The 24,047-nt window shown below is 38.6% G+C and overlaps 1 protein-coding gene across 1 annotated transcript in view; it reads right to left on the reverse strand.

Moving 5' to 3' along the window:
* C2H3orf85 (chromosome 2 C3orf85 homolog) overlaps window positions 1–23,303 on the reverse strand; it is a 32,430-nt gene extending 9,127 nt beyond the window's left edge. The window contains exons 1-2 of the mRNA XM_062510855.1: window positions 23,202–23,303; window positions 19,887–20,031 (exon numbers count right to left, since the gene is read on the reverse strand). Coding sequence (XP_062366839.1) covers window positions 19,887–20,031; window positions 23,202–23,303 — 247 coding nt within the window. The remainder of the gene's footprint in view (window positions 1–19,886; window positions 20,032–23,201) is intronic.
* Between the last annotated feature and the right edge of the window lie 744 nt (window positions 23,304–24,047).

A 24,047-nucleotide genomic window follows, 5' to 3' on the forward strand; every position in this document is an offset into this window, starting at 1 on the left:
TTATCCAAACTTGTGATCAATTTCCCCACCTCTGAGCTACTATTTCAAATGTTAGATGTCAGCTTTTTTGTGGACTGGAGAAAGAGATGTAATGACTGGGATATTTGCTAATAGGTGACACAGAGCTCTCCAGAACAGTAGATCCACCAGAAATAAGTTCCAGGAAAGCATACAAGTTATCCTTTCACCTCACAAACTTTGTGGGCCATTGCCTCTAACCTTTTCCACACTTTTCTCTTAAATGGGCTAGCCTTTCTATTGCAGCCTTCCTCCCACAGCTTTTTCCTCACAGTTCCTGATGTGATGACCGGGAAGAACATGTTGGTGTGTAATTTTATATTTATTGCAGTTATGTCTTCTTTAATTGCAGCCTGTTCACAGAGACCACTGCTAGTGATATGGCACAGGTGGAGAGACAAGAGCAGCCAGCAATAGATCACAGGGAGGTATGCTGCACACTGGCAACAAAGACCCAAGTCACCTACTCCTCCTATTTCACCTTAGAAACAAGAGGAAGAGATGAGAATATTTTTTCAGGAACAGGAGTTGAAAAAGTGGTAAAAGAGTTAGAGGCCATAGATCCCAACTGTTTCTGAGTAATCTAGGTCCAGGCACCCAGAACCTAAAAATAGCCTTGCTCTCACGATTTCCAAATAAAACCTGGAGAATATGGCTTATCTATGTCCTTTACTGAGGAAGCCTTGAGTCTGTTATAGGAAAAGTCCTCTCTGAGAATCACAGAATATCATCTGGTAGGGTGACAAAACAGGGTGAGGATGCTGCAATGCTCTGAGTTCAGAACTTAAGTCTTTCTGTGCTGCAGAGTGGAACAGTGGCCAGCCAGATTAGGCTATGATACAAGATCTGGGAAGAATCTAAATTACAGATAGCAGGTCCCCTAGGACATAGAGATCCATGTCATCTGAACACTCCTCCAGTTTTCCTTTGTTTCATCCTCTATCCTGCCATGTTTGTTTCTTTGATTTAGGCCTTGCTCTTGGTCCATGCTCTATCTTGGGTAGGCTGCCCAGCTCTGCATTCTTCCCCTAACACATCTTCCCTCTTGTTGTGTGCTTTGCAATTTCACATGAAATAACGTTATGTCCATAAAACCTAACATCTTTAGATTGAAGAATTTATAAGTTTGTTATGAGGAGAGTGGCTTTCCCTTTCCTCCTTCCTTTGGTGTCTTCTTTCCCATATCCACAAGGGGTGTTCAGCTCTGAGGTTCACTCCCTCTCTACCTCCTACCCCAGTCCTGCTGTTGCCAAGTCTCACTTCTGCTCACAATAGCCAATGTTTTTCCTGAAGCCCTGTAATGTATACGTAATTTAGGGCTTGCATCTGCCCTACTGGCTCACATACAAAAATTTTCAGAAGACATATGAGTTCTTAGCAGCTCTTTGAGGGCATTAATATAGGCAATCTGGATATCACTAAAAACCCATAAAAAGCATGAATTTATTCATCAAATGTAAAATTTTAGCTGTTGATCACTTACAGATATGCAGGCTGCAATTTTCTGGAAGGCTTGTAACTTGGCCCAATGGCTCAAATTTTCATATGGAGAAATGAATCATAGTATCATTCTCTTATCATGCCCTCTCTCTCTCCTGTCAGACTTCTATTCCCTCCTTTGAAGCATGGAAAGCTTAGTCAAAGGAGTTGTCATCAGAATATTCAGTGCAAATTGAACTTCCCCACATACATCCTGATCTTGTTTGCAGAAATTATTGAGATATTGGCTAAAGTGGTTCCAAAAATTTCAGTTTGGTGCAGATACCTGATAGAGTAAAAAAAAAAAACAAAAACAACCAACCAACCAAAAAACCCCAACCAAACAAAAAAGGAACAAAACCAAACAAACATAAAAAAACCACCTCAGACATACCAGACTTACCAATAAGGTGTAAGGCAGAGTTCAAACAGCAGAACTCTGTTAGGGAAAAGTCAGACCATTCTTCCTTTTACATTTCATAACCTTTCACAGTAAATCACCATTTCAGGGGAAAGGTCTGTGTTCTTCCCATAATAGTATCAATTACTTTTCATTAAGGAAAAAGAGTAAAACCTGAAACCTTAGCTGATTATAAATTAAATAGTTTTAGCAAGTGAAGGATAAAAAGAGGTTGGCCTCATAAGCATTCTGAGGAAGTTGATGGTGACTGGCTGTACAATGAGATCTCCAACTCCTTTAATTATTTTTTTTTTACATAATTTTTAATAGGTGAACTAGTAGTAAAATATTTGAGAGGGTAGCTGAATATCCTAAAAACTTGTTGCTTCAAATCTGACAGCAGATAACATAGAAAGTTATAGGGAAGGAGAAAGCAGGTAGAAAATCTTAGTTGGGTTGGGAACAAAAATCTGAAAAACTTGAGCTGGAAAATCCATATTCTTCCTCTTCTAAGGCACAGCTTCTCATCTGCCTAGGAAGCTAAATTATTTTGGTTCAATTTCACCAGCTAAGTATAATGCTAATCTATAAGATTTTGTAAACCACTATGCAACTGTTGAAAAATGTAATCTTCTGATGTATTTAATATGAAATTCCTCATTTGTTTTAGCTTGTCTAACACTTACCAGTTTTCTTTGCTCATCTCTAAGACATCTTTGATTTAAGTAGATATGCCAACACCATTGTTTAACTTCAGGTTTTATGTACCTGAAAATGCCTGTTGTATTGCTGTGGTATCTTTTTGGAGTAGAGATGAAACAAATGTTAGGTAATATTTAAAGGAATGTGAAACATATGGAAAACCTCTCTCAAGAAAAGGGACTAGGGAGAGGGAGAAGAAAATCATGACCATTGCTGTTGTGACATCATGACATGTACAATCACCATGTTGTAGCTCAGGACCTGAAGTCAGAGGCAGTGGCTTAGTGTTTAGTGTTTCTTGACTGATTCTCAACACCTTCATTTTGTAACCACTTCTAATAACCCTAGATGGACTTGGTGCACTGCTGAACCCTGCCCCTGATCATTATTTGGGCAACATTTCTTCTGTTACATTTGTCTGGTGAGAAGAGCCTGGCGTAATTCTACATCCTATTTCTTGCTTGGTGGAAAGGCAGGAAGGCTACAGTTTTACCTGTTTTCAGTGTGGATGCTGCTGCAGTTCAGTAGAAAAGATGTTCCTTGGCAGGAGTTTTGAGAATGTACTCTGTGATTCTCAGCATTTTGGGTCAGTCACTGATTCCAGTGAGTGTTTTCTATATTCTGTCCCAGTGCCTCTGAGAAGTACAAGCCTTGAAAGACAGCTGCAATGAGCCTGGCACTGATGGCATGCATCCACACATGAACTTGGGGCAGCACTCTGGTTCCAGCCATGGCAAGTAGTGCAGGAGAGGATCCCTCTCTGGAGTCATCACTGCTGACTGATCTGCCTTTAGAAAATATTCTCCCCTTACGGAAATTCATTATCTCCTATTTCTCCGAGGTTATGGTGTAAAGGTGGTTTGTATAAATCTGTGGGCAGTGGAATTGAGCTAAGACACAAAGGGAGGTCTAATGTGAGCAAGTTAGCAGATCTTCTGTTAACAACTGCTTCACATATCTGTCATGTTTTGAAGTAAGCCTACTGGCACATGCTGGGGTATTTAGCACAGCACGACTGTGCACTTTACACCTTCTGACTTAGAGGTGTGCTTTAGTTCAGTTTTTTCTTCCAACCACCTACAGCTCTTGATAAGCCCATGTCTGCCTGTGCTGAACAGCACCACTAGTCCCATCCTGCTGCTCTTGTGCTTGAGCACTTTTGTTTCAAATATATTTACAGCTCCCAAGGGCATAAGTATCTCTCTCTTCATGGTGGGAGAAGGCATAAATGCTTTATCTCAACTTGTCTTCCCAGAACAGTGCTGTGTCACTCTCACCTTTCAATGGCACATACCCCTCAGTTTACCAGTTCCAGGAGCAGACTGTGCCCTGAGTATTTGCACAGCACAGCCTTGTCAGAGGCAGAATTCCCACACCAGTCTGCACTCCCTCTGGGTCTCCAGGTGTAGATAATAGTTTACAGCCTTGTTCTTTCCATGGCCACAGGCATTTCAACACCCCTACAGGTATCACACACAGGCTCAAATCTCATCTTTTTTCTTAACATGTCTTGGGTGATCAGCAAGCACAACTACTGATTGTGGTTTCCTTCCTCTAATTGGTGCAAAGTTTAAGAAAGGATGCCAACATCCAGATAAGTGGACTAGAAAGTTAATCACTGCTTTAAATGGTCATCTAGTTCCCAAAGCTATGACCTTCATAACTGACTGCTGTGCCTAAGAAGTAGATTTTTTGTTGCTGAGATTGCAATGACCAAACTTCTAACATTCTTAACAGAACATTTCTTATGGTACAAACAACGTTTTCCTAGAATTTCAGAAGCTTCATTAAGCTTTTACAGTATGACTAATTTGGTACCATTTGCGTGCCTAATTTTCATGGAATAATGGATGTCTTCAATGCAGAGGGAAGTTAGAGGAGCAACAAGTACATGGATTGCTTAGATTTTTTTTTAACCATCAAACTGAAGTACATGTCCCAAGGTGTAACTGAGGGACCTGCTTAGACACCCTCACTGGTAGCTGAGACACTGGCCTTGTTCTCTGTTCACCTGAATGAAGTTTTTCCAATGTAAAAAGAAAATACAGCAGCATCAGAGTACCCAAGAAAGTAGACCAGTGCGCAAGAACTCCAAGAAGCTGTCAGTGCTTTATCATCTGAATGCTTTCTTCCTATTCTGCAAAAGATTATGCAGTCAGGGTGCCTTTTTCTATTTATATTTCAGGTTTCTACTTTAAAACCTCTGATGGAAGCCTGACCTGCAGTTCTCATGGAAATTGTCACAGTATTCCAGAGAGGTTGCTGCTGTCTGATCTTGCTGCAGTGTAAATATTAGCTGACAGCTCTTGGAGCCATTCTAATCCATCACTCCTGATCCATAATGGAACTCTGGGTTGCAAAGACAAAACACACACCCCATGATCCTCTTGATGTAGCTTAAAGCCACATCCAGAATCTTCTGTATGTTTTTCTTGCCTTTCTGCCAGCAGTGATGTAGGAGTTGTGGTAGTTGCTACTTGAAACCATTTTAAATACAGAATTTTTTAATCCTCCCCCCTCTTCTGGAAATTACTGTATATTGCTTCCCCTGAATAGATTTGGGATGACATTTATGAAGTCAAGATGATCTAGGCAGGGCAAGACCTGATGAATCTCCTCCCTCTAACATGATCCCCTTGGAGGCAGAGCATGTGGATGCCATTTGTCATCTAAAACAATAAAGCTGTTGGGAGTGTCTTGTGCTGTCACCCCCTTTTTACTTACGTAGTGCAGCAATTTCGAACAACTATAAACAAACAAATGTTTTAGCTTGTCATATAGTCAATTTTTATTACTTCTTAAAAGCTGAATAACATGCAGCCAAAATAATTGACTTTGATGTATAGGACTGAGCATCAAACCATAGCCTTCATTCTCATAGTCCTGTCATACAACTGGGAAAATTAGTGTCCCAATTAGAAATAAGAAAAATTCTGTAGCTAGAGTAATGTAAGGAGCATTTTAGCACTGTCACAAACTACAGTAGGAATTAACTGCTATTGGTGTGATTTATGCCTCAGGTGTATTTAATACTGACAAGCTAAATCCTTGTTCTGTGAAGTCCGTCTGTTAATCTGGTTTTGATCCTTCTGTCACCTACTGTTGCTCAATGTGGGATGAACTGATCCTTATGTGCACTTGGAAGATAAGACTTGGGTTTAAATCTCATTATGCTGGTAAAACATGGATAGATGCTCTAAGAATGGAGCTACACAGGTAAGAAACACGCTTAGATTTCTCTAATTACAATAACACAAGTCTGCATAGATCCAGCTCTTCATAGATCATTCTGTCACACTGTCACAAAAGGAAGGGGGTGTTGTACTAGATCCAAAAAATATATATATTAGTCTTAAAACTCAGTAGAGAATTGCCCTGGTAGTTGCAGCAGGGTTGTAAGTGGATGTACAGAGTGCAATATAAAAAAAAAAAAAAAACAACATATTAAAATGCAGTTTGAGATAGGGGATTAGATGCCTTCGTCTGCATTTTGCTGTTTAGCAATCTTTAACAGAACCGTCTGAATTATGTGTTTGAATCACTCAAAAAAAAAGCAGCTTTTACCTGACACAGTAGATCTAAAACTGAGGATATTGCTCCTGTTCATTAACATAGCACAGTTATTTAGTACTGCTAATATATTCTAATTATTGAAAATATTAAAATCTTTTTATTTCAGCTCTACTCATTACTTTCATAGTGACTGAAGAGATGTTTAATAATTAGCTATTATTAAGTTTTTAAGGATGATATATTTTTCACATTTGTAGGATCTGAAGTGACCAACTGAGCGAGGAAAATATCAACTGTCAGCTGGTTGGTAAAAGTTTGACAAAATCAGCCATGCCTTACAAAAGCGGTACAGGAAATGGAAATCATCTGAACAAAGCAATAAAATTCAAATGTTTTGAGCTTCATGTTTAGGGTTTTTTTCATTGTTTCCTAAAGAGAAAAAGTATTTTATTGGGTCACAACCTCCATGATTGTATTTATTTTTCTATTTCAGCAATGACTGGTGTCTGTGGCTACTCCATCTCAAGAGAATACCAAAGACATTATCTGCATTTCACAGGAAAAGTAACTGTTGCCATTTTATTATGATTTGTCTGATTGGTTGAAATTACAGTAATTATCAGCACTAAATCTGGGAAGGTATAATCTACTTTGGCATGGTGGAGAGGCAGGTTGAAGTCATTGGGCCTCATATCTTAATTTCCTATGCATACACTATAAACAGGAACACAGAAATCAAGGTTTATCTCTAACCTCATGCAATTGTTTCACTAAGAATTGGCCACCAGTCATTTCAACTCACGCACTGGAGACACTGTTGTTAGTTGCTAGTTCACGTTGACTTGCCATTTTAGCACAGCTCCTCAAAGAAGCAGTTCTGTTTAATGTGTTTCCTGTCTCCAGTGACCAAAAAGCATACAAGTCTAAAATTCCTTTATTGTGTATGACAATTTATTGTTTTCCATTTTGTTATTATAAGAGATTAATTCTTTAACATAACTACCAAGGATACATGAGAAATTGCACTGTGTGCAAGTCGGTAGCTGAAGTTACTTCATAACATGAGAGCACAACAGCTGGGTAACAGTAGAGGGGGAAATAGTAATTTTAAACTAATTTTTAATGCAAGTTAAAAAACAACAAAAATAGTTCCTAATTTAATTATATCCATTTTATTTTTAATCAAAAACCAATTAGTCTTCTTCAAAAGTAAAACAATATTTTTTAAGTCATAAGATCTAGAAATTTACACTTTATACTTCAAACACTTTGAAAGTGCAAAGTGCCTGGATGCAATATCATGAAATATCATGTCAAGATAAAAGAAAGTAGCATCTATTATTTAACTTTAACAGTGGAGGATCCATATTTAAATAGGAGGTGGGAGATAAATGGCTTATAACTGAGTATTTCCAGAAAGTCATTAAGTAAATGTGCCATGAAAACACAGTAAACAGAAACAGTGCTTTGACAAGGTGTTAATTCATCAGTGTGCTCCACGAGCTCAAAGATTGAAAAAATTGTCCAAGCTTCTTACTGCCTTCCTGGTATTCTGGAGGCAGAGGGGGAAAACAAGGTTTGTTTTAGATTTACTTGTGAAATAAGGGACAATATAAATAATGTTATACTTAAATACCTCTCTGCTTTGTAAGAAGCTTGTGTTCAAGTTTCCCATTGTCACGCACTGTCTTGAAGTTCATAAATGAGGCTATTGAATGAAGCAATTTGAGAGAGCTTCCCACTTTGCCTTGCTTCTTGTCACTGACAAGTCTACAGAAAACACCTGGGCTTACCTCTGCCCTGTCCCTTTCCTGAGAAACGAACATCATACCTTGTAAAATTCTTCTACTGTCCACTTTTACCACCAGAATATGTGGTCTTGATGGTGGTGAGACATAAGGGAGAAGATCTATTAAAATATGTCATAAATATGTCACTAGAGGATGAGATAGGAAAAGGCAACTGTGATGAGTCCATCTTTGTGAAATCTCTTCCTGTTTTGATCTGACCAGATTCTCATAGTTGGAAATGTGAAACTCCACCCATATCAGCAGCATTCAGGTGTTAGAAAAAGGTTCAATAAAATGACGAAGTATCAGCCCACAAAGGCACCCTCAAATTTCACATCAATCCTGTGATGCTGTGGACATATCCCTGCAAATTCCCTTGGCAAGTGCTGGATGTCACTGATGTGCATTTAGTGAACCATTCGCCTTGGTATGAAAATCAGATTGAAATATCAGGATCCTAAAAGCTGCATGGCAACATCTGGAAGGCCTAAGGGCTATTTTATTGTTTCTCAAGCGTCCCTGAGATGTTTAAGCTTTCTGACCTTCCCCTTGCATCAGTGGCATTCTCTCCTTCGTTTCTTGTGAAATATTCAGTAGCTTGCCTGCTAAAGCTTTCCACCTCTTAATCCTCCCATTGTCTCTCTTGATACCAACCTTAGATGCTGATGTGACAGCTTTTCTAATATATATATGTGAACTAAATGGTTTGGATAAAAGCCAAGAAACATCTTGCCTCTTGGAAAATTGTAGTAAACAGATATTGCATTAAGACCTTGCTACTAGGAGCTAAAAAAAAATCCTAGCAAACTACTGTCTGAACAGCAATTTACTTCTACAAATCTTGTGAAGGACACACAGACACACAGTACTCATGGCTCTTGGTCAGTTCCACTTGCTTAGAAGAGGTCGGCATCCCTGAGCTTTCCCCAGATGGGTAGTAATGCCATTAAAGTTTAAATTACATTTATTCCTTGGAGTGGCTTTATTCTATACCTGCAGATGTCTTGTTAAAATGAAGCTAAAGCTTTTTGCCTTTTTGTTCTGCTTTTTTTACCCCTTTTTTTCTTTTAACAAGGACTTTTATTCAGGAATCCCTCCCCACCTGGAAGAGCCATCCACAAAGCTCTCTGGCACTGCTGGCCTTGGTTGGTGGCCACCAGGTGCTAACAGTGCCATGCTGCAGAGTGGCTTGATGTGCCAGACATCCATGTGCATCCCGGCTGCTCCCTCCTGCTATTGCCCCTGGACAAAGCTGGGCCAGTCCCTGCTTTTATAAGTGATGCCATCAATTTTCTGAGGACAAGCCCAGGATGGTGCACTTGGAAGAAAGCCCAACCTGTCTTCTCTGCTGCTTCCCTCCTCCTCAAAGGGGAGGAACCTAGTCATCAGTAGCAGGATTGAAAGGAGGAAATACCTCTCTTTCCCCCACTGTTTGCATCTCAGGAGGAGGGAGTGAAAGAGGAAGGAGTTTTTTCTGATTACTTCTGTGTGGGAGAGGCTTTCAGCTCCAACTCCCCTTGCTAACACTCCGTTAGTGTTGACATCTACACAACTCCTCAGAAGTGATGTTTTTCATAAGTCATAGATGGATTTCTGAATAAGAAATAATTTTAAATAGTTCTGCTTGCTGAAAATATTAAGACCTTTGAAGCCATGTACCAGCACTGGCTAACAGCTCCCCCAGGCAGCCTGGTCTGGTCCTCATGCTCTTTGGGGGCTTCGGTGAGGAAGGGGCAATTCCTGACATCCCGCTGGATGGGGCACATCACTGTCGGGTTGGTGCTTTCAGATTCCTCAGGGGAGGCCTCTAAGGCATGGTGTCTGAGTGTTTGCAGGAAGGGGAAACCTTCTGCCCCTCCATCAAGAATCCAGATGCGCAACAAGAAAGGAGGAGATAGGTTAGGCAGTCCAAAAGTTTCCTTGAGATAGGTTCTTGGTTAAATGTGTTCTGGTTCCCTTCTCTGGGGATGTCCCATGGGAGTGCAAAGAACTTTCTTTCAAAGGAATATTCAATTTAAATTGTTTGGGGTTTTTTGTTTTGATCTGGGTTTGGAGGGTTTTTTTTTTTTTTTGAGAACGTATACCTTAGAAGGATTCATTTTTCAACCTAAAGGTCCTGTCAGTGACTTTGTAGTGTTTATTTTCAGAGTGACCAGACTTGACATATTCACTGGCAAGCACAGTGAGCCCCTTCATAGGGGAAGTGACACTAATTGCCCCAGGGAAACATATGGAGAGTGTACTGGTCTGTGACCAGCTCTTCTATTTTACACTCCTGCCGGCACTCTGTCTCAGGAGTTGAAAGCTCAGCTTCAGAAATGTCAGGTGATGACATTTTCATTTCCCTTTAAAAACTATCCCAGAGTCATGTGGATCTTGCCTGCTAGGAAGCTCTTTCCCCCTTTTCTTTGCTCTAAACTGTTTTCATGCTTCAAATAGAAGGCATGCAAAAGTTGCATGTTTTGCATTTTTGTGCAAAGCCTATTTCTTGTTATTATGGACATCAATGAGCCTGTGAAAGTACTATTTCCAGATGAGCTGTTTTCCACTGACCTTTCTATCCTTTGTCATTGGTAGAAAGGAATGTCAGCTCCACAGAGCTGAGCATTCTCAAACATGTTCTGCCAGTTTTCTTGCTAGAAATTGGAGTTGAACTAATCTGATCGATTCCCCTAACGACACCAGTTCCTGACAATAAAGATCCAAGCATAATTTATTATTATTACTATTATTACTACACAGGAGACATATGAAACGACTATTTTCATAGTTCTGTGATGTCTCAGAAGCCAGTCTTCACTTGTGCTCCTCCCTTCTTCCACCATGTGTGTCATTTCCTTTGCAAGCTGCCAGGAGCATCAGACGTGGCCTTGAAGGGAGGCCAGCGTTTGCGTAGCTCTCATCTGGTTTGAAAGGGATGTCATGAAAAGTTTCTTTTCTGCACAGCCTGCAACAAAATGAAACATGCCCATATGTAAAACACAACTTCTTTAAACAGCAAAAAATGGAACTAGAAGGGCACATCAGAATAATTTATCAGCCCTCTTTTGTGAGTCTAATGGAAAACTTTTAACCAAATGACTGTTAATTTCCTGGATTTTTTTTTTTCCAATGTGTAAAGGTGAGCTAAAAGCAATAGGTACTATGTGACCTCAGGTAAGGTAGTTACCTAAGTCCTGAGCTGCATAGGTAAATTTCTCTCTGCTGCTGAGAGGTAAATTTCTTTAAATCAATGGAATACCATACACATAGAGTAATTCATTATAAAAGGAAAGATATTTCTAGATCAATAAATATGTGTACATTATGTTTATTAGAAGAAAAAATTAATATGATCCAGAGGGGTTGTTTTTTTATTGTTTCTAAGATGACTGTGCATTTTTTTAAAAGAAACGAAATGTCACATTGATCTTTAGAGAAGCCTCTCAGACTTGCTTTAAACAGTAGCACCACCACATGTCAGGATGTGGTCAGAGGTGCAAAATGCCATATTAACTCTCAATCGTCTTATTAGGATATAAAAAAACATAAAATTACACTATAAGGAAAATATTCTGTAGTTTCTGTTAATTCTATAATAACTGCATATTCAGTCCCTATTTGCAAGTCAGAATAATTTTCCAGATAAATATCTTTCCTACAATTCTTCTTCCTTCTTTGCTCAGTTTTGAGTAATTTCTTATACTGTAGCTAAATTGTATAACATGGCAGAGAGTCCTCCATGAGTGTTGCATTGCCCTCTCTCCAGAAGACATACTTCATTACTTGTTTGCTGCAGACTTTGCTGTGTTGTCCTTTCGGTTTCTCTCTGTATGTTGGGATCCTCTGGCAGAAGAGTAAAAATCTAGCCAAAACTCCCAGGTGTGTAAGAATTAAGTCTGGGACTCTTATGCTCACTTAGAGTGGTAGCCACAGTGAGAAATCAAAAGAGCACTGAAAAGTGCTTTTTGCTCTGAATTCTCCAACTCTTTCCTGCTGTACAACTATTGCCATGGAAAGCTGACCTGCAACAGTGCAGTTAGAGCATCCAAAAAAAATTATGGCATAAATTAATATATATGAACTTTTGCTTCAAAGTTAGTGGGGGAAGGACCTTTCAAGAGATTCTCATTTGCTTTCTGAAAAAGATGTAGAACTTTAATTGAAACATGATTTGAGCATTAACAAATGTTCTTAATTGTTACTCAGGTGTGGCTGGCACCTAAATTCCAGTCCTTGTATTTTGCTTAAACCAGGTAAAGTGTAACCATTTATGGTCAGTTTTCTGGACAAGGCTATATATGATCTAAATCCAATACTTTAAAGGAAACTGCCATCAACACCATCTCTATTTGAGAAAAGAGTCAACACAAACTTGCATTACTGAATATCATAATTTTCTTCATGGCCCCACAGTTTCCTAAAGTTCTTTATTACAAATGGCTGTAAGGGTTGTACCTTTCATTGGTTTGGAGGCTCTGTGGTAAAAATGTGCATGATTTTGCCATTGTGTTTTGCAAACTCACATGTGAACACCATTAAAGTGTTCTGTTATGACAGTGCTGTTATTCACAAGTCGCTGCTCTCTGGGGAAAAAGCTACATGCTGTTGTAGCGGGGAGTCCTTAGCTGTCTTAAAAGTGTTTTCTGGCTTTCTCTTGCTGTGTCTTTATTTATATGGCTCTTTTTTAAGACAACATTTGCCCTTTTACTAGTAGCCAAATAGTGTTGTAATCAAAAAAAAATGTGTTTTTTATTTGATATCTCCATTGTTTAGTACCACTGTCAAGTAAATAATGCAGAATCTGTCTCCTCTTATCTTTAAATTTGACGCAGGCTGAAAAGAAGCTGCTCCTAACATGGTGTTGCCAGGTATTCTTGCAACCCAGCTCTTTGTATTTAATCCTTTAAAAGACATCCAGTATTTGGATTTTCATAAGAAACAAAGTTCTGTGTTAGCTTCAGCAGGTACTAGTACCTCCCAGAGCTCCTGAATCTGCATGTTCATGTTCCCCTTGCCACGGGACAGCAAATCAGGCCAGTCTCTGCGAGGCCACTCAGCTCTCTGATTTCAAGTATGAGAAGATATTTGCTGTTAACAGTGGTTTTCCTTATGCTAGAAATGGGAATACTGCCCTCGCCTCTTCTGACTATGGAAAATCAATATACTCATGTTCCTGAAGTATCCAGAACTTTGTGTCAAATATAATGAAAATATTGACTAACTTGCAATTAAATATTATATATATTATTAATATAATATATATAATATTTATGGTTTTATATTATTATAAAGTGGATCCAGTCATTGGAATTTGGCCTCTTGTCTCTGAAATTCTTCTCTGGCTTTTGTCAGTGACTTGGGACAGGTGGAAGGGTGCACATGTTGGCTGTACTGTGTTTGCTGAGCAGGAGAAAATTGTGTTAGAGTCTCACCAAGGTGAACAGGTAATAATATACACTTGAGTTCTGATAACTGCTTTGTTTTGAAGTACTGTGAACAATAATAGCACTAAAAAAATTACTTTATGTTTTTGAAATTCTGTATTGCAAGTAAAATTTGAGGTATTATCTGATGAATGACTCATAGGCACAACTCAGCAAATGAAAAGTCTGTTTACGTTTCAGACAAAGCAAATTATTTCATTTATGCTGGAAAGCCTTCTAAATGGACTTGAGGCTCCAAGATTATTAGCTACAATTGTCTCTGATTGTAAAAAGTTGCTCATTTAGTGATAAATTCCAAAAATCAGGCAGAATGAAGTATATGACTGAGTAGTCAAAAACTAATGAGTTATCTAACCCAGTGTTTAGATTACAGTTATGGCTAATAATGCAGATGAAGTTCTGGTGTACTTATTTTCTGATTATCTCTAAGGAGTCTTTCAGAAATTTATTTTTTTCTAATCATCCTGTTTCCTATTGTCTTACAGGTATTCAGAAGAATGATGTCATCTGTTATTCATATTCTTGCTTTGTATGGTTGGAGTTTCTAACTGATCTAGGTAGGAAAAACAGACAACTTCCTTGGTACACAACTTCTGCAGGGCAGCCTGGGATTGAAATGGTTGTTCCCTTCTCCAGAAACTTTGGTTATGCTTGAGTTACAAGCAGCACAACAGCACTAGTTCTGCAAATTTAACCTTGGCATATTAGAGCAAGTGCATCAGATGTATTTTCACATTTTTTAATATAGAGTAGCATCTTGATAACAAGCTTTTGAGAGTAATTAGTTCTTTCCTAATTTTATTGCATGTGAATATTATTCTCTGAAAAAGAAGAGACAATGTCATAAATACTACCCTTAACTCTTCTCAGAAAGCAGCTCTTAATGAGGCAAATTGATTTTCCTTATTTGCCACATAAGTAGTTTGGGTAAAGCTTTCAGTTAACTATCTCTTCAATCTGATCAAACTTAAAACTCACGGGTATTTCAGTGAGTGATGTTTCTAAATCAACAGTTTATATTGTTTTGAAAAGTCCTCTCACTAATAGCCCTTCTTGCTCAAAGGTTGGCTCACTGTTTGCTGTTTAAGGAGGGAAAATGAAATGGATATAACAGATTGTGTCTGACCTTTGTCCACAAGAAAAGAGAGAGAAAGGTAGCAGAGATGCAGTAGTATAAATTCTTATATTTTCACAAGAATTTCTTTATATGTCTGGCAAAGACAAGAGAGAGTGAGTCTGTGTCCCTGTGAAAACTCCTAGGGAGCAGAAGTCTGAAAAATAATTCAGTCTCTCCATAGATGAGACTCAATATCCTTGCAGTTCATATGCTTGTGTGTTTAAATGCCTGTGAATTAGTAGTGGTCACCAACAACAGATGTTGGATATTTTCTCATACAGTCAAGACCTCAAGTAGGAAACCGAAGAAATTTTCAGCATGTGCTCCATCTGTAAATGCAGATTTTCATCTGCTGAACAGAGATATGATACCAGCACTACAAAAAAAAGGGTCAAACGTGTTCATGCCATAAAAAATAATAAGACACTCAAGAACATTTCAGGTGTGCTAGGGGAAAAAAATTATAAGCCAGAAACTCCAAAATAAGGATCATACTTCTGCAAAATGGTTACCAAGGGTAGGAAACTGTGACTGCAGAACAACAATTTATTTTTAGATGTTCTCTTTCTGCCCTGCTTCATGTCACATGTTGCAGTACACCAAAGCGTGGATCTAAATTTCAGATGTGCTTTTTATGTGTTTTGTGTTGCCTTTGGTAACTTTCTCCAAATATTTAACTCAGTAACAAGGGTGTTGATAAACTTATGAGAAAGGACTGTGGATAGCAGCACATGTGATCTGGGGTGTTCCATAAAATGTTTTTTATTGGTATTTATAATAATAGTTCATAATGCCAGTACAGAGACCAAAAAAGATAAGGAATGTTGTACAAGTTCCATTTGGGGTTGATTTTTTCCTGGAAGCATGCTGTAGTCATCTTCCTTGGTTTTGGTTTTGGTTTTGGTTTGGTTTTGTTATTTTAATTTTGGTTTGGTTTGGGATTTTTTGTAAGAGAAAAAGGTTTGTTTTGTTGGAAAAGTAAATTGTCTCTCTCTGCTGTATAGTCATTTCTCCTTGAGGTTATGAAGTAGTGCATCTGCTTCAAACATTCCATATATTCTTATCTTAGTTAATGCTTTACAGATTTTGAGAACTTGGCAGTGAAGGCCAAACAGAAACCTACTATATTTGAGAAGAATTCATATAGATGCTATGTAGATATTTAAGGGTTTTTTTGTCCTTCACTTGCCTTTGGGGTTGTTTTGGATTTTTTTAATGATTTTACATAAAGAGCAAGAACATTTATTTTTAGCTTGTGCCTCACACAAGTGACAGAAATTCTGGTTTTTTTTCCCCTCACCTTTACAGTTCCGATTTTACAAACACTTGAAGTTCTCCCTGATTTCTCTCAATTTCTTCTCTCATTGCCTTATCTTGAATCAGCACAGGGTGCTATCCTAGTTATGGTGTTCCAGGCATCTAAAAGAGGCAAGATTTGGGAAGAGAGTTTGGAATGCATCCTCCCCCACAACTCTACTTCTGCAGCAGTAAACATGTATTTACATCACTAATAACTTTCTTAGCAGGACTAGGACCTAAAACCATGAGCTGTACTTCAACAGTTCTGTCTGAACTGAAGCAGACCTTAGACCTTTGTTTGTGTTTGAAAAATGAATAGTTTTCTTTAGGACCTTTATTTTTTTTTTCTAATTCTTAAATTTTGGAGCAATGCAGAGCCCAGCTATACACAGAAACACTTTGAATGCTCAGCTGCTGGGCAGGTGGCATGGCTTCACTGGGCTACTGGGATCATTTCTTCAGCAGACACAGCAGGAGCATGCTCTGTTATTACAGCAAGCTAATAACACCTCTGGAGGTGAAAAACAACATGGAAATTGTGCTATTTTTATGAAAGGAATATGGAGTCTTGGTTGTGAAAATGAAATTATGTATGGAGGCAGTAAGTCTTTGTTGTGGAAAATAAATGGGACAGCATTATGGCAATACTCGTGCATTTTTCAGTGAGATTGGATGAACACTAGAGAAAATGCTTAAAATAAATTAATAGATAAATAAATAAACAAATAGATTCATAAATAAATCAACTGCCTGTGTTAGCTAGGATTTTTTTGACAAGAGCTACCTAGAAGGGTAAAAAAAGGCAAGTTCATCTCTTAAAAAGGAGGAAGCGACCCTGAAAATAGGGAACGCTTCATTTAGTGATTAATCTTTGTATTTATTTTGGTGATATTTTGTGTCTTCCAACCCACAAGTGTAGTTTCAGTTTTTTTAAACCGACATCATCCCGTGATGCTTTTAGAGGAAAGTTCAAAATATCTGGGATATTTTTCTTTAGAGATCATGTCAGAAATGACAATAAATCCTGATTCTCAATTCTTAGGAATTTCCTAGAAATCTTGAGCCTAGAGGGAGAAGAAATAGACTAAACAGAAAGGCTGTACCTGGTGAACAAGGGAAGCTGTGAAAAAAAAAGAGTTGAGGCTGTGAAATACAAATCTGTGGAAAATCTGTGGCAGCTGCTGGTGTTCCCTGTGCACAGTCTCCACGCTAATCTCCCATACCTTGTTGCAGGTTTCAGCAGGGAGCAACAGTGAGCACAAAGACAGGGAGAAAAGGGGGGCTGAATCTTTCTTTGGTCCTGGAATAGAGCGCCCTGAAAATGATCGAAGAGCTCCCTGAAGCCACACTCAGTGGCCAGGAAACACAACCTTGTACTTTGTGGTGAGCCTCCCAAAGCATTTGGCCAAGAACTGCAACCAGGAGAGGGCTCACAAAGCAGCACAAGCAGGGCAGAGGAGCACGTCTGCCTCTGTCTCTTTCAGCAACCCATGCTTGTTTCCAGCAAGCTTTTCACTACGATTCTTTTCACACTGACAGCAGCTCCTGCTGATTTAGTAACTCTCAAGGATAGCCATGTCTCAGACCTGCCCATCTATCATTAAATCCCTCCAGCTGGTAAATTTTCACACAGCATAGCCCCAGTATTCCATTATAGATCTTGTTTCTAGCCAAGCATAGTGAGTGTTTATTTCTGTTAGATTCAGCTCTAGTGAAAATGCTCGACTGAAGCTTCCTTGCAAGGATCTGAGAAACTTGCTGTGAGGAAAAATCACAAAGTCCTCCAAATTTATGCAAAGCTTGTGGAGGTCACCAAGGACACTTCAGTCTAATAACTCTGTGATGATTGTGTCTTCTTCACTTATTATGCACTTTATATTCACTATATAATAGAGTTTTCACTTTATGATCTGCAAATAAACTTATTTACATGATAAATATTTCAGCCTTCCAGGATGACAATCACTGGAAGACTGGGTAGCTATTATTGTGTTTTGACCCACAGATGAGAAAATTTCTTCAAGCTGAGAAGGCAGTTGCAAATCACTTTCCTTGGTTTTTTTTATTCTCTAGACTCAGGTGAGCAGATTTGCATTATTGTTGCACTCTGGGATATTTTAATTTTCAAACCAATGCACTTGAAAGCTTAAATAACCTTTTTTGTAATATTGGGAATTGACTTAGATGGTGGGGTGACTTGTAATGTAAGTAAAGTTCAAATCACATTGGCAGGCAAGTCTGTTTAAGTGTAACCACCTGTGACAAAAAAAACCAAAAAACTTGGCAGCCACTGCAACCCAAGGCAGCAAACATGGTACAAAATATCACCTTAATATGCCCCTTTGTCTTTCTCTTTGTCTCCAAAGTGTATAAAAGTTGCCACATAAGATTATAGGTCACTTATGCGGATCTTTTAAAAGGGACCCTTAATCTTTTAACACATCATTTGCAAATAATTTCTCCTGAAGTAAATCTTCCTATACCTAATTAGTGGACAGATTCCCACTCCTGATGGGACCTGATCCAACTCTCTCAGATATTAGCATAGAGACTCTAAGTGTACAAGCTGAAGGAATCCATTATTTAGCAGCTAAGTTGTTAATTCAGGTCCTTAATGGAAAGACTGATCATTGGCCCTATCAAGTCTGTACCACAGGTACACATGTAAAATGTTGCTGAGTCTTGTCGAGGAGGTCTGAGTAAAAGGCCTCTGCTAAAGCTTCTGCTAATATTTTCATCGTGTGAAATGCAGCTCAGCCAAAAGAAGATACTCAAAACTCAGACAAATGGCACAGTGTGGTCCTGGGTTTTCTGGGCGTTCAGCCTGTGTCAGATATCTTCAGGTCTAACACACATAAATGCTGGTGGCACATCTTCTGTAAGATCTTTAAGTCTTTAGGAAGACTTGCTTCCAGTCCTCTTTGTCTGTGATAAATTACAAATGTTGGCATGCTGTTCCCTGTGTGACGTATTAACAGACTTATTTTTATTTTGAACTGATTGTTGGTTTTTATCAGGATTAAGTTTACTGCTGTTTAGATGCACATTTTCTTGCATCCTTTGTAGCTGTGGAGTCCAGGAGTAAATTTTTCACAGTTTTACCTTGACCTTATTTCTGTCTTTTCAAGTTAATGGTATTTGGCCAGGGCTCTTTCCCTGCCCGCTGCTTGTAATCTGCCTGCTTGCTGCGGGGTGAGGTGCAGATTGTACCTGTCATATACACAGCTGGATTTCATAAATGATTCACACCTATTTTCAAACAAGTGCACTTTTCATAAAAGTCCTTGTAGTAGGTGCTTTATAAACTCAGCAAGCCCAATGAGTTCAACAATATAAATTGGAAAAGACCAAGGTTTCACAGTTTTTATTGGATGATGACCTTGCCTGTCCTTAAACCTAGATTTCAATCGCAAAACCTGCCTTTCCAGCACAAACTTCTCAAAATAGATCAAAAACTTGTGGTTTTCCTCTTTCTTGTCTCATGTTTTCCCAGTGGATTTACTGTCACAAGTCATTCTTGCTCTGTGCCTTTATTTGATAACGACTTTCTATCTGGCAGTGTTAGCATTTCTCCTACTTCTTTTTTCTAATTGTGATAAGTGCTAATTTATAATAACTTCTTAAGTATAATAAAGTAATTTTTCCTGCTGGGCAAAGTTTTCCAATCAGAGTTACAAACTACTTGTATAGTTGATACAGGTTTTGGGTAAATTCAGAGCTTATCCAAGTATTTGTGTGAATTTTATAAACATTTAAGCTGAAAATAGATATCTAAGGCCAACTACTGATCCCAGTAGAAAGCAGCACACGTAAAATTTGAAAGGTACGCTTGGTCAGGGGAGCAATAGCAAAGTGTGTATGACATTTTGGAAAATGCTGGGCACAGACTTATTGGGATAAAGAGGTGCATTAAAAACTACTGGCTAGAGGAAAGGGAATGTTCAAGAGTTGTGGTATTAACTTAGTGAAATCTTCAGCTCCTGTCCTGAGTCGTTGCTTTTCAACTCGAGGTGGCTGCCTGTTAAGTAGTGTCAAAAAAGGAGTCCCTGCAGGTCTCCTGCTTTGAATTGGAAAGCACTCTGGATCAGAAAGGATGGCAGGAACCTGAGCCTTTCAGTTTCTTCAGCATAAAGCAAGTTAACCGATGTCTTCTAGATGACCTCTGAAAGTCACTTGTAATTCTTCAGCAAGCTGGAGCCCCTGCTGCAGTGCCACCGCAGCTCGTGCCACGTTGTGATCTGGGCGTCCTGGAACAATAATCATCCAGAGCCACTCTCGCTGCACATGCTAGGTAAATATTAAAACACTTTTTGAGGCACCAAAAAAATCATTCCCGCTTAAAATGAACTGACTATTCTTCTATTCTAAATAGGTGGAATAGTGACAATGTTCACTTTTCCCATCATTTTTGGCGTTGTATCAGTTTTTAGGGTAGTGTTCATGTCATTTGCATGTTCCTTCTTTGTTCAATCACTTTTTAAATATTAAGCCCATTATCTTGGTTCTCAGTCATATTTAATGGACTTTTCTGTGATTTGTTCTATTTTAAGTAACTATTACCAGTTCTCTTTTTAATGTGTCATATTTGATTTTCGCCTTTTTTACTTCATTTTACTATGAAATCAGAATCTCTTCAGATCTTATAATGTGCTGCTACATTCTTACATTTGTTACAAATTGAGAAAGCGATATTAGAATGAAATTAGGTCTAAACAGCTCCATGCATTACCTCCCTCATCCAAGAGTTTAGAGCTTTGCTCAGGTGGTCTTTACCTGCTCCTTTTTGTTTCCTCCAGCAATGTGTGCTACTTCATTTTTTTTTATTTAGTGGGGAGAGGCAGCTGTAAGGCAAAAAAAAACAAAAAACCAACAATCCAACTGATCCCTGATTGCCTTTAATTAATAAATTGTTTTTGTAACTTGCTCAATAGTGGAAATCTCACAAAAAGTAATGGTTGGTGCTCTCCTGTCTGCTCTCCACATTCATCAGCTCCTCCACAAAACATGTCAATTCAGAAGAGTCTGTTCTGAATGCTGTCTTTACTGTTCAATAACCCAAACACTGAGGTTTGAATTCCTGGCTTTTATATCTCTTTCTCTTCATTCACTGAGTCCATAAGAATTAAAGATGAAAAAAGGGTGGCTCATGCTAGAAATATCCAATTGATAAGTCTTGTTTCTCTGTGTCCATAGAAACTGCCATCTTCATCCATTCTTGGCTCTTTCAGGACTGGCTTCCTTTGAGCTACGTTCCTCCCATGCCTGATGTTCTGGCTGGCTTGGGATCCAAGTCTGCACTTCAGACTGTGTCTGTTAAGAAAATTCCTTCACACAGACAAGTGGCAAGAAAAACATTCTATATGCAAGACCAAGATGCACACAACTGTGTCTACCTTTCAAGGAGTCTGACACCACATTCCCTACCCACTGATGTAAATGTTTTCTTTTAGCATAACTTAAGTTGTTTAATTACAGCATGAAAACATTAGGCATATGTTCAATTTCCAGTTATTATCAGTGTCATTTCTTGTTTGGTTTATGCACCACAAAGCTTCTTTTTTCAAAAAAATATCATTTTGTTTTGACATTCCAGGTTCTGCATATTTTGAGTCATGCTGTTTCCAGCTCTCTGTGGGTGTTTGGGCCCTGGGAACCCTCTGGACTAAATAAATGCCTCATCATTCACATTTTATATCTGACATTTCTTGAACACTGCATTACTTCAGGTCCAATATTTAGATCTGCCTGCTTTCAGACTTAGAGAGAGTCATTCTGACTAACTACAAGAGTCTTTTAGGTAGCATGAAACATTTATCCCATTCGTACTCCTGTTGTGCTGTGCTGCCACATTCCTTTGTGCTTTTCTTACTAAGTGCTATACAATAGTTATTGATTAAGAACTTTTGCTGCAACATCTTTCACTTATTTCTCCCCTGTCAACATGGTCTCAAGGTATAGGAAATACTTGTTTGAACTCCTGTTGTCTTCTGCAATAACTAGAATTTCTGGCTCTGAGCCACTCTATGAACCTACAAGGCATAGGTAGATAGATAGATAGATAGATAGATAGATAGATAGATAGATAGATAGATAGATAGATAGATAGATAGATTAGATAGATAGAATAGATACCTAAAGCCAGCATTCATTGAAACAACGTATTTGACCCATGCTTACTGTCCTTAGATTAAAGAGATTAATCTTTTCCTAAAGAGCAGAGCTCCATGATTATATTTCTTTACAGTTATTTTTTTAACCTCCCTGGTATTCTTCCAGCTCAAAGTGAACTTCACAGTGGCCAGTCTTTCAAAAACAAGCTGCTGCTTCAAACAGGGCTAGTTGATTGACTTCCATGTCTTAAGTATGGTTTAGTGTATCTGATACTACCTGATCTTGAGCAGCAGTACAAGTGCTGATCAGACATCTGTGACAAATCTGCTCCAGGGTCTACACAGACCCTATCCTCAGATGCTCTAGTTCATTACACTGACTAATTATACCCCTTCCAATCATTTATTCTTGCTTCAGTAGGTGGAGCTGTAACACGTTTAGCTTTTCCTTTGACCAAGATGTGCCACTGATGGTGCACTGACAAGAACAGCTTCTGCTTCCCAGCACTGCATGTTATTTATCCCTTTTATGCAAGCTGGAATTTTGCATCATATTGAAATCGCACATAAAAAGGAGATTCAACCTCTTTGTTCGTTTTGCTAGTTGGAAAAAGCAATCAGTCTCTGCTTCTAATATGCAGTCATCAGCTCTCCGATGGCTGTTTTTTACTGTTCAAAAGAACAGAAAGCATGTCTAGGCTCAATTTTAATATTTTGGGTTTGGGGAAAAATAATATCTAGCACAGTATATTTTGCATATTTTGCCAGTTGCTGGTTTGAAACAGACTCTTTGGAACAATTGAGAATTCATTAAATAATTTCTTTTTTTTCAATTTTAGAATCATATCAAATCCACTAACAGTTGTTAGTTTTCATGTTCTCAAGCAGTTTGTTCTTTATATTGCCAATGAAAGCTCTTCAAATAACAGGACACTACTGTATAAATGGACATTTTGATAATTTTGGCAAAATTGCTTTTAAAAATTCAGTGCTAGTGAAAAAAAAAGAAGAGCCTGGTAATGAGGCTAATTCACTCTTCAAATGTTACAGCACCATTTGAACATTGTCACATCATCTCAAATCATTCTTAATTCTAAAACGCTTTTCCATTTCAATTTTCTCTGGAAAGCTTTCTATAAAAGCAATGAGGGTATCCAAATTAATTTTAAAGATCACAGAATTGCTATTTCCTTTTAGAGGAAGAGCTGTCTTCTACAGATCTCTTGTATGCAAAATTATCTTAATGGTATCTTCTTTCATCTTAGTATTCTCCCTTGAGCAATTTGAGTGCTTTCTAGTTCTCTTTGGTTGCAGCTCAATATTTTAAGCAGGCATCAGAAACATTACAGATTTTGGCTTCTCTCTTCTGAGTTCCAGGAGCTTCTCTGATGGGGGCTGGCTGTTCACATCTTTTCTCAGTGAACCATATAACCCACTGGTTGCTACCATTTTTCTGTACATTTTCTTTTTCTAAGAGTTTCTAAGGTCCATGAGTTTTTTTGCTGCTTCACTGCCCTGCCCGTGCACTGCCCCATCCCTCGATGCATGGTGAGGCTGCTGCAGTGAGTGTCTCCAGCCTTGGCCCTTCATCCTTGCCCTGTCTCAAGCACTCTGAGCTTTCCGGGGTGGGAGGCATTTAAGGGGGTGGGTCAGAGGGATGGAGAAAGGAGGATTCATTTGCAGATTTAGTGTCTCTCTTGGCTAGCCTGTGTTGCCAGCTCCAGGGTTCATATGCCCAGCAGAGCTCAGCAGCTTCTATGTTGACATCTCTCTTGATTAAGGTGTGCATCCCCTAGAAAACTCTGGTACAAACAAGGACTAGAAAAGAGCCAGTCTTTCATGAAATACCTGCTTTTTCTTGTTATCTCTTGTACAAGCTTTTTCATGATCTCTAACAGCAATTGTACATTCATTTTCAGCTTGAAATATTGCTGTCCATTTGGAAAATGTAATTATCAACCCTGGTGTTATCCAGGACATTTTATTTGTCTAATCAGCTGAGTTGTCAGATTGAGTTAACAAATCCATTTGTATGAATCACAGAGAAGCTTGCAGCTCTGGTATATTTGTTTATGATATTTATTAGGTACATGTACTGGATAGTTTGGATGCAGGAATCATCATTCCTTTGCCACAATCCTATGCAATTTGTCATACACAATACTTCTGAAAATCCCTGTGAAAATAGTACTG

Source organism: Cinclus cinclus, chromosome 2 (assembly GCF_963662255.1).
Source record: "Cinclus cinclus chromosome 2, bCinCin1.1, whole genome shotgun sequence".
Taxonomy (NCBI): Eukaryota; Metazoa; Chordata; class Aves; order Passeriformes; family Cinclidae; genus Cinclus; species Cinclus cinclus.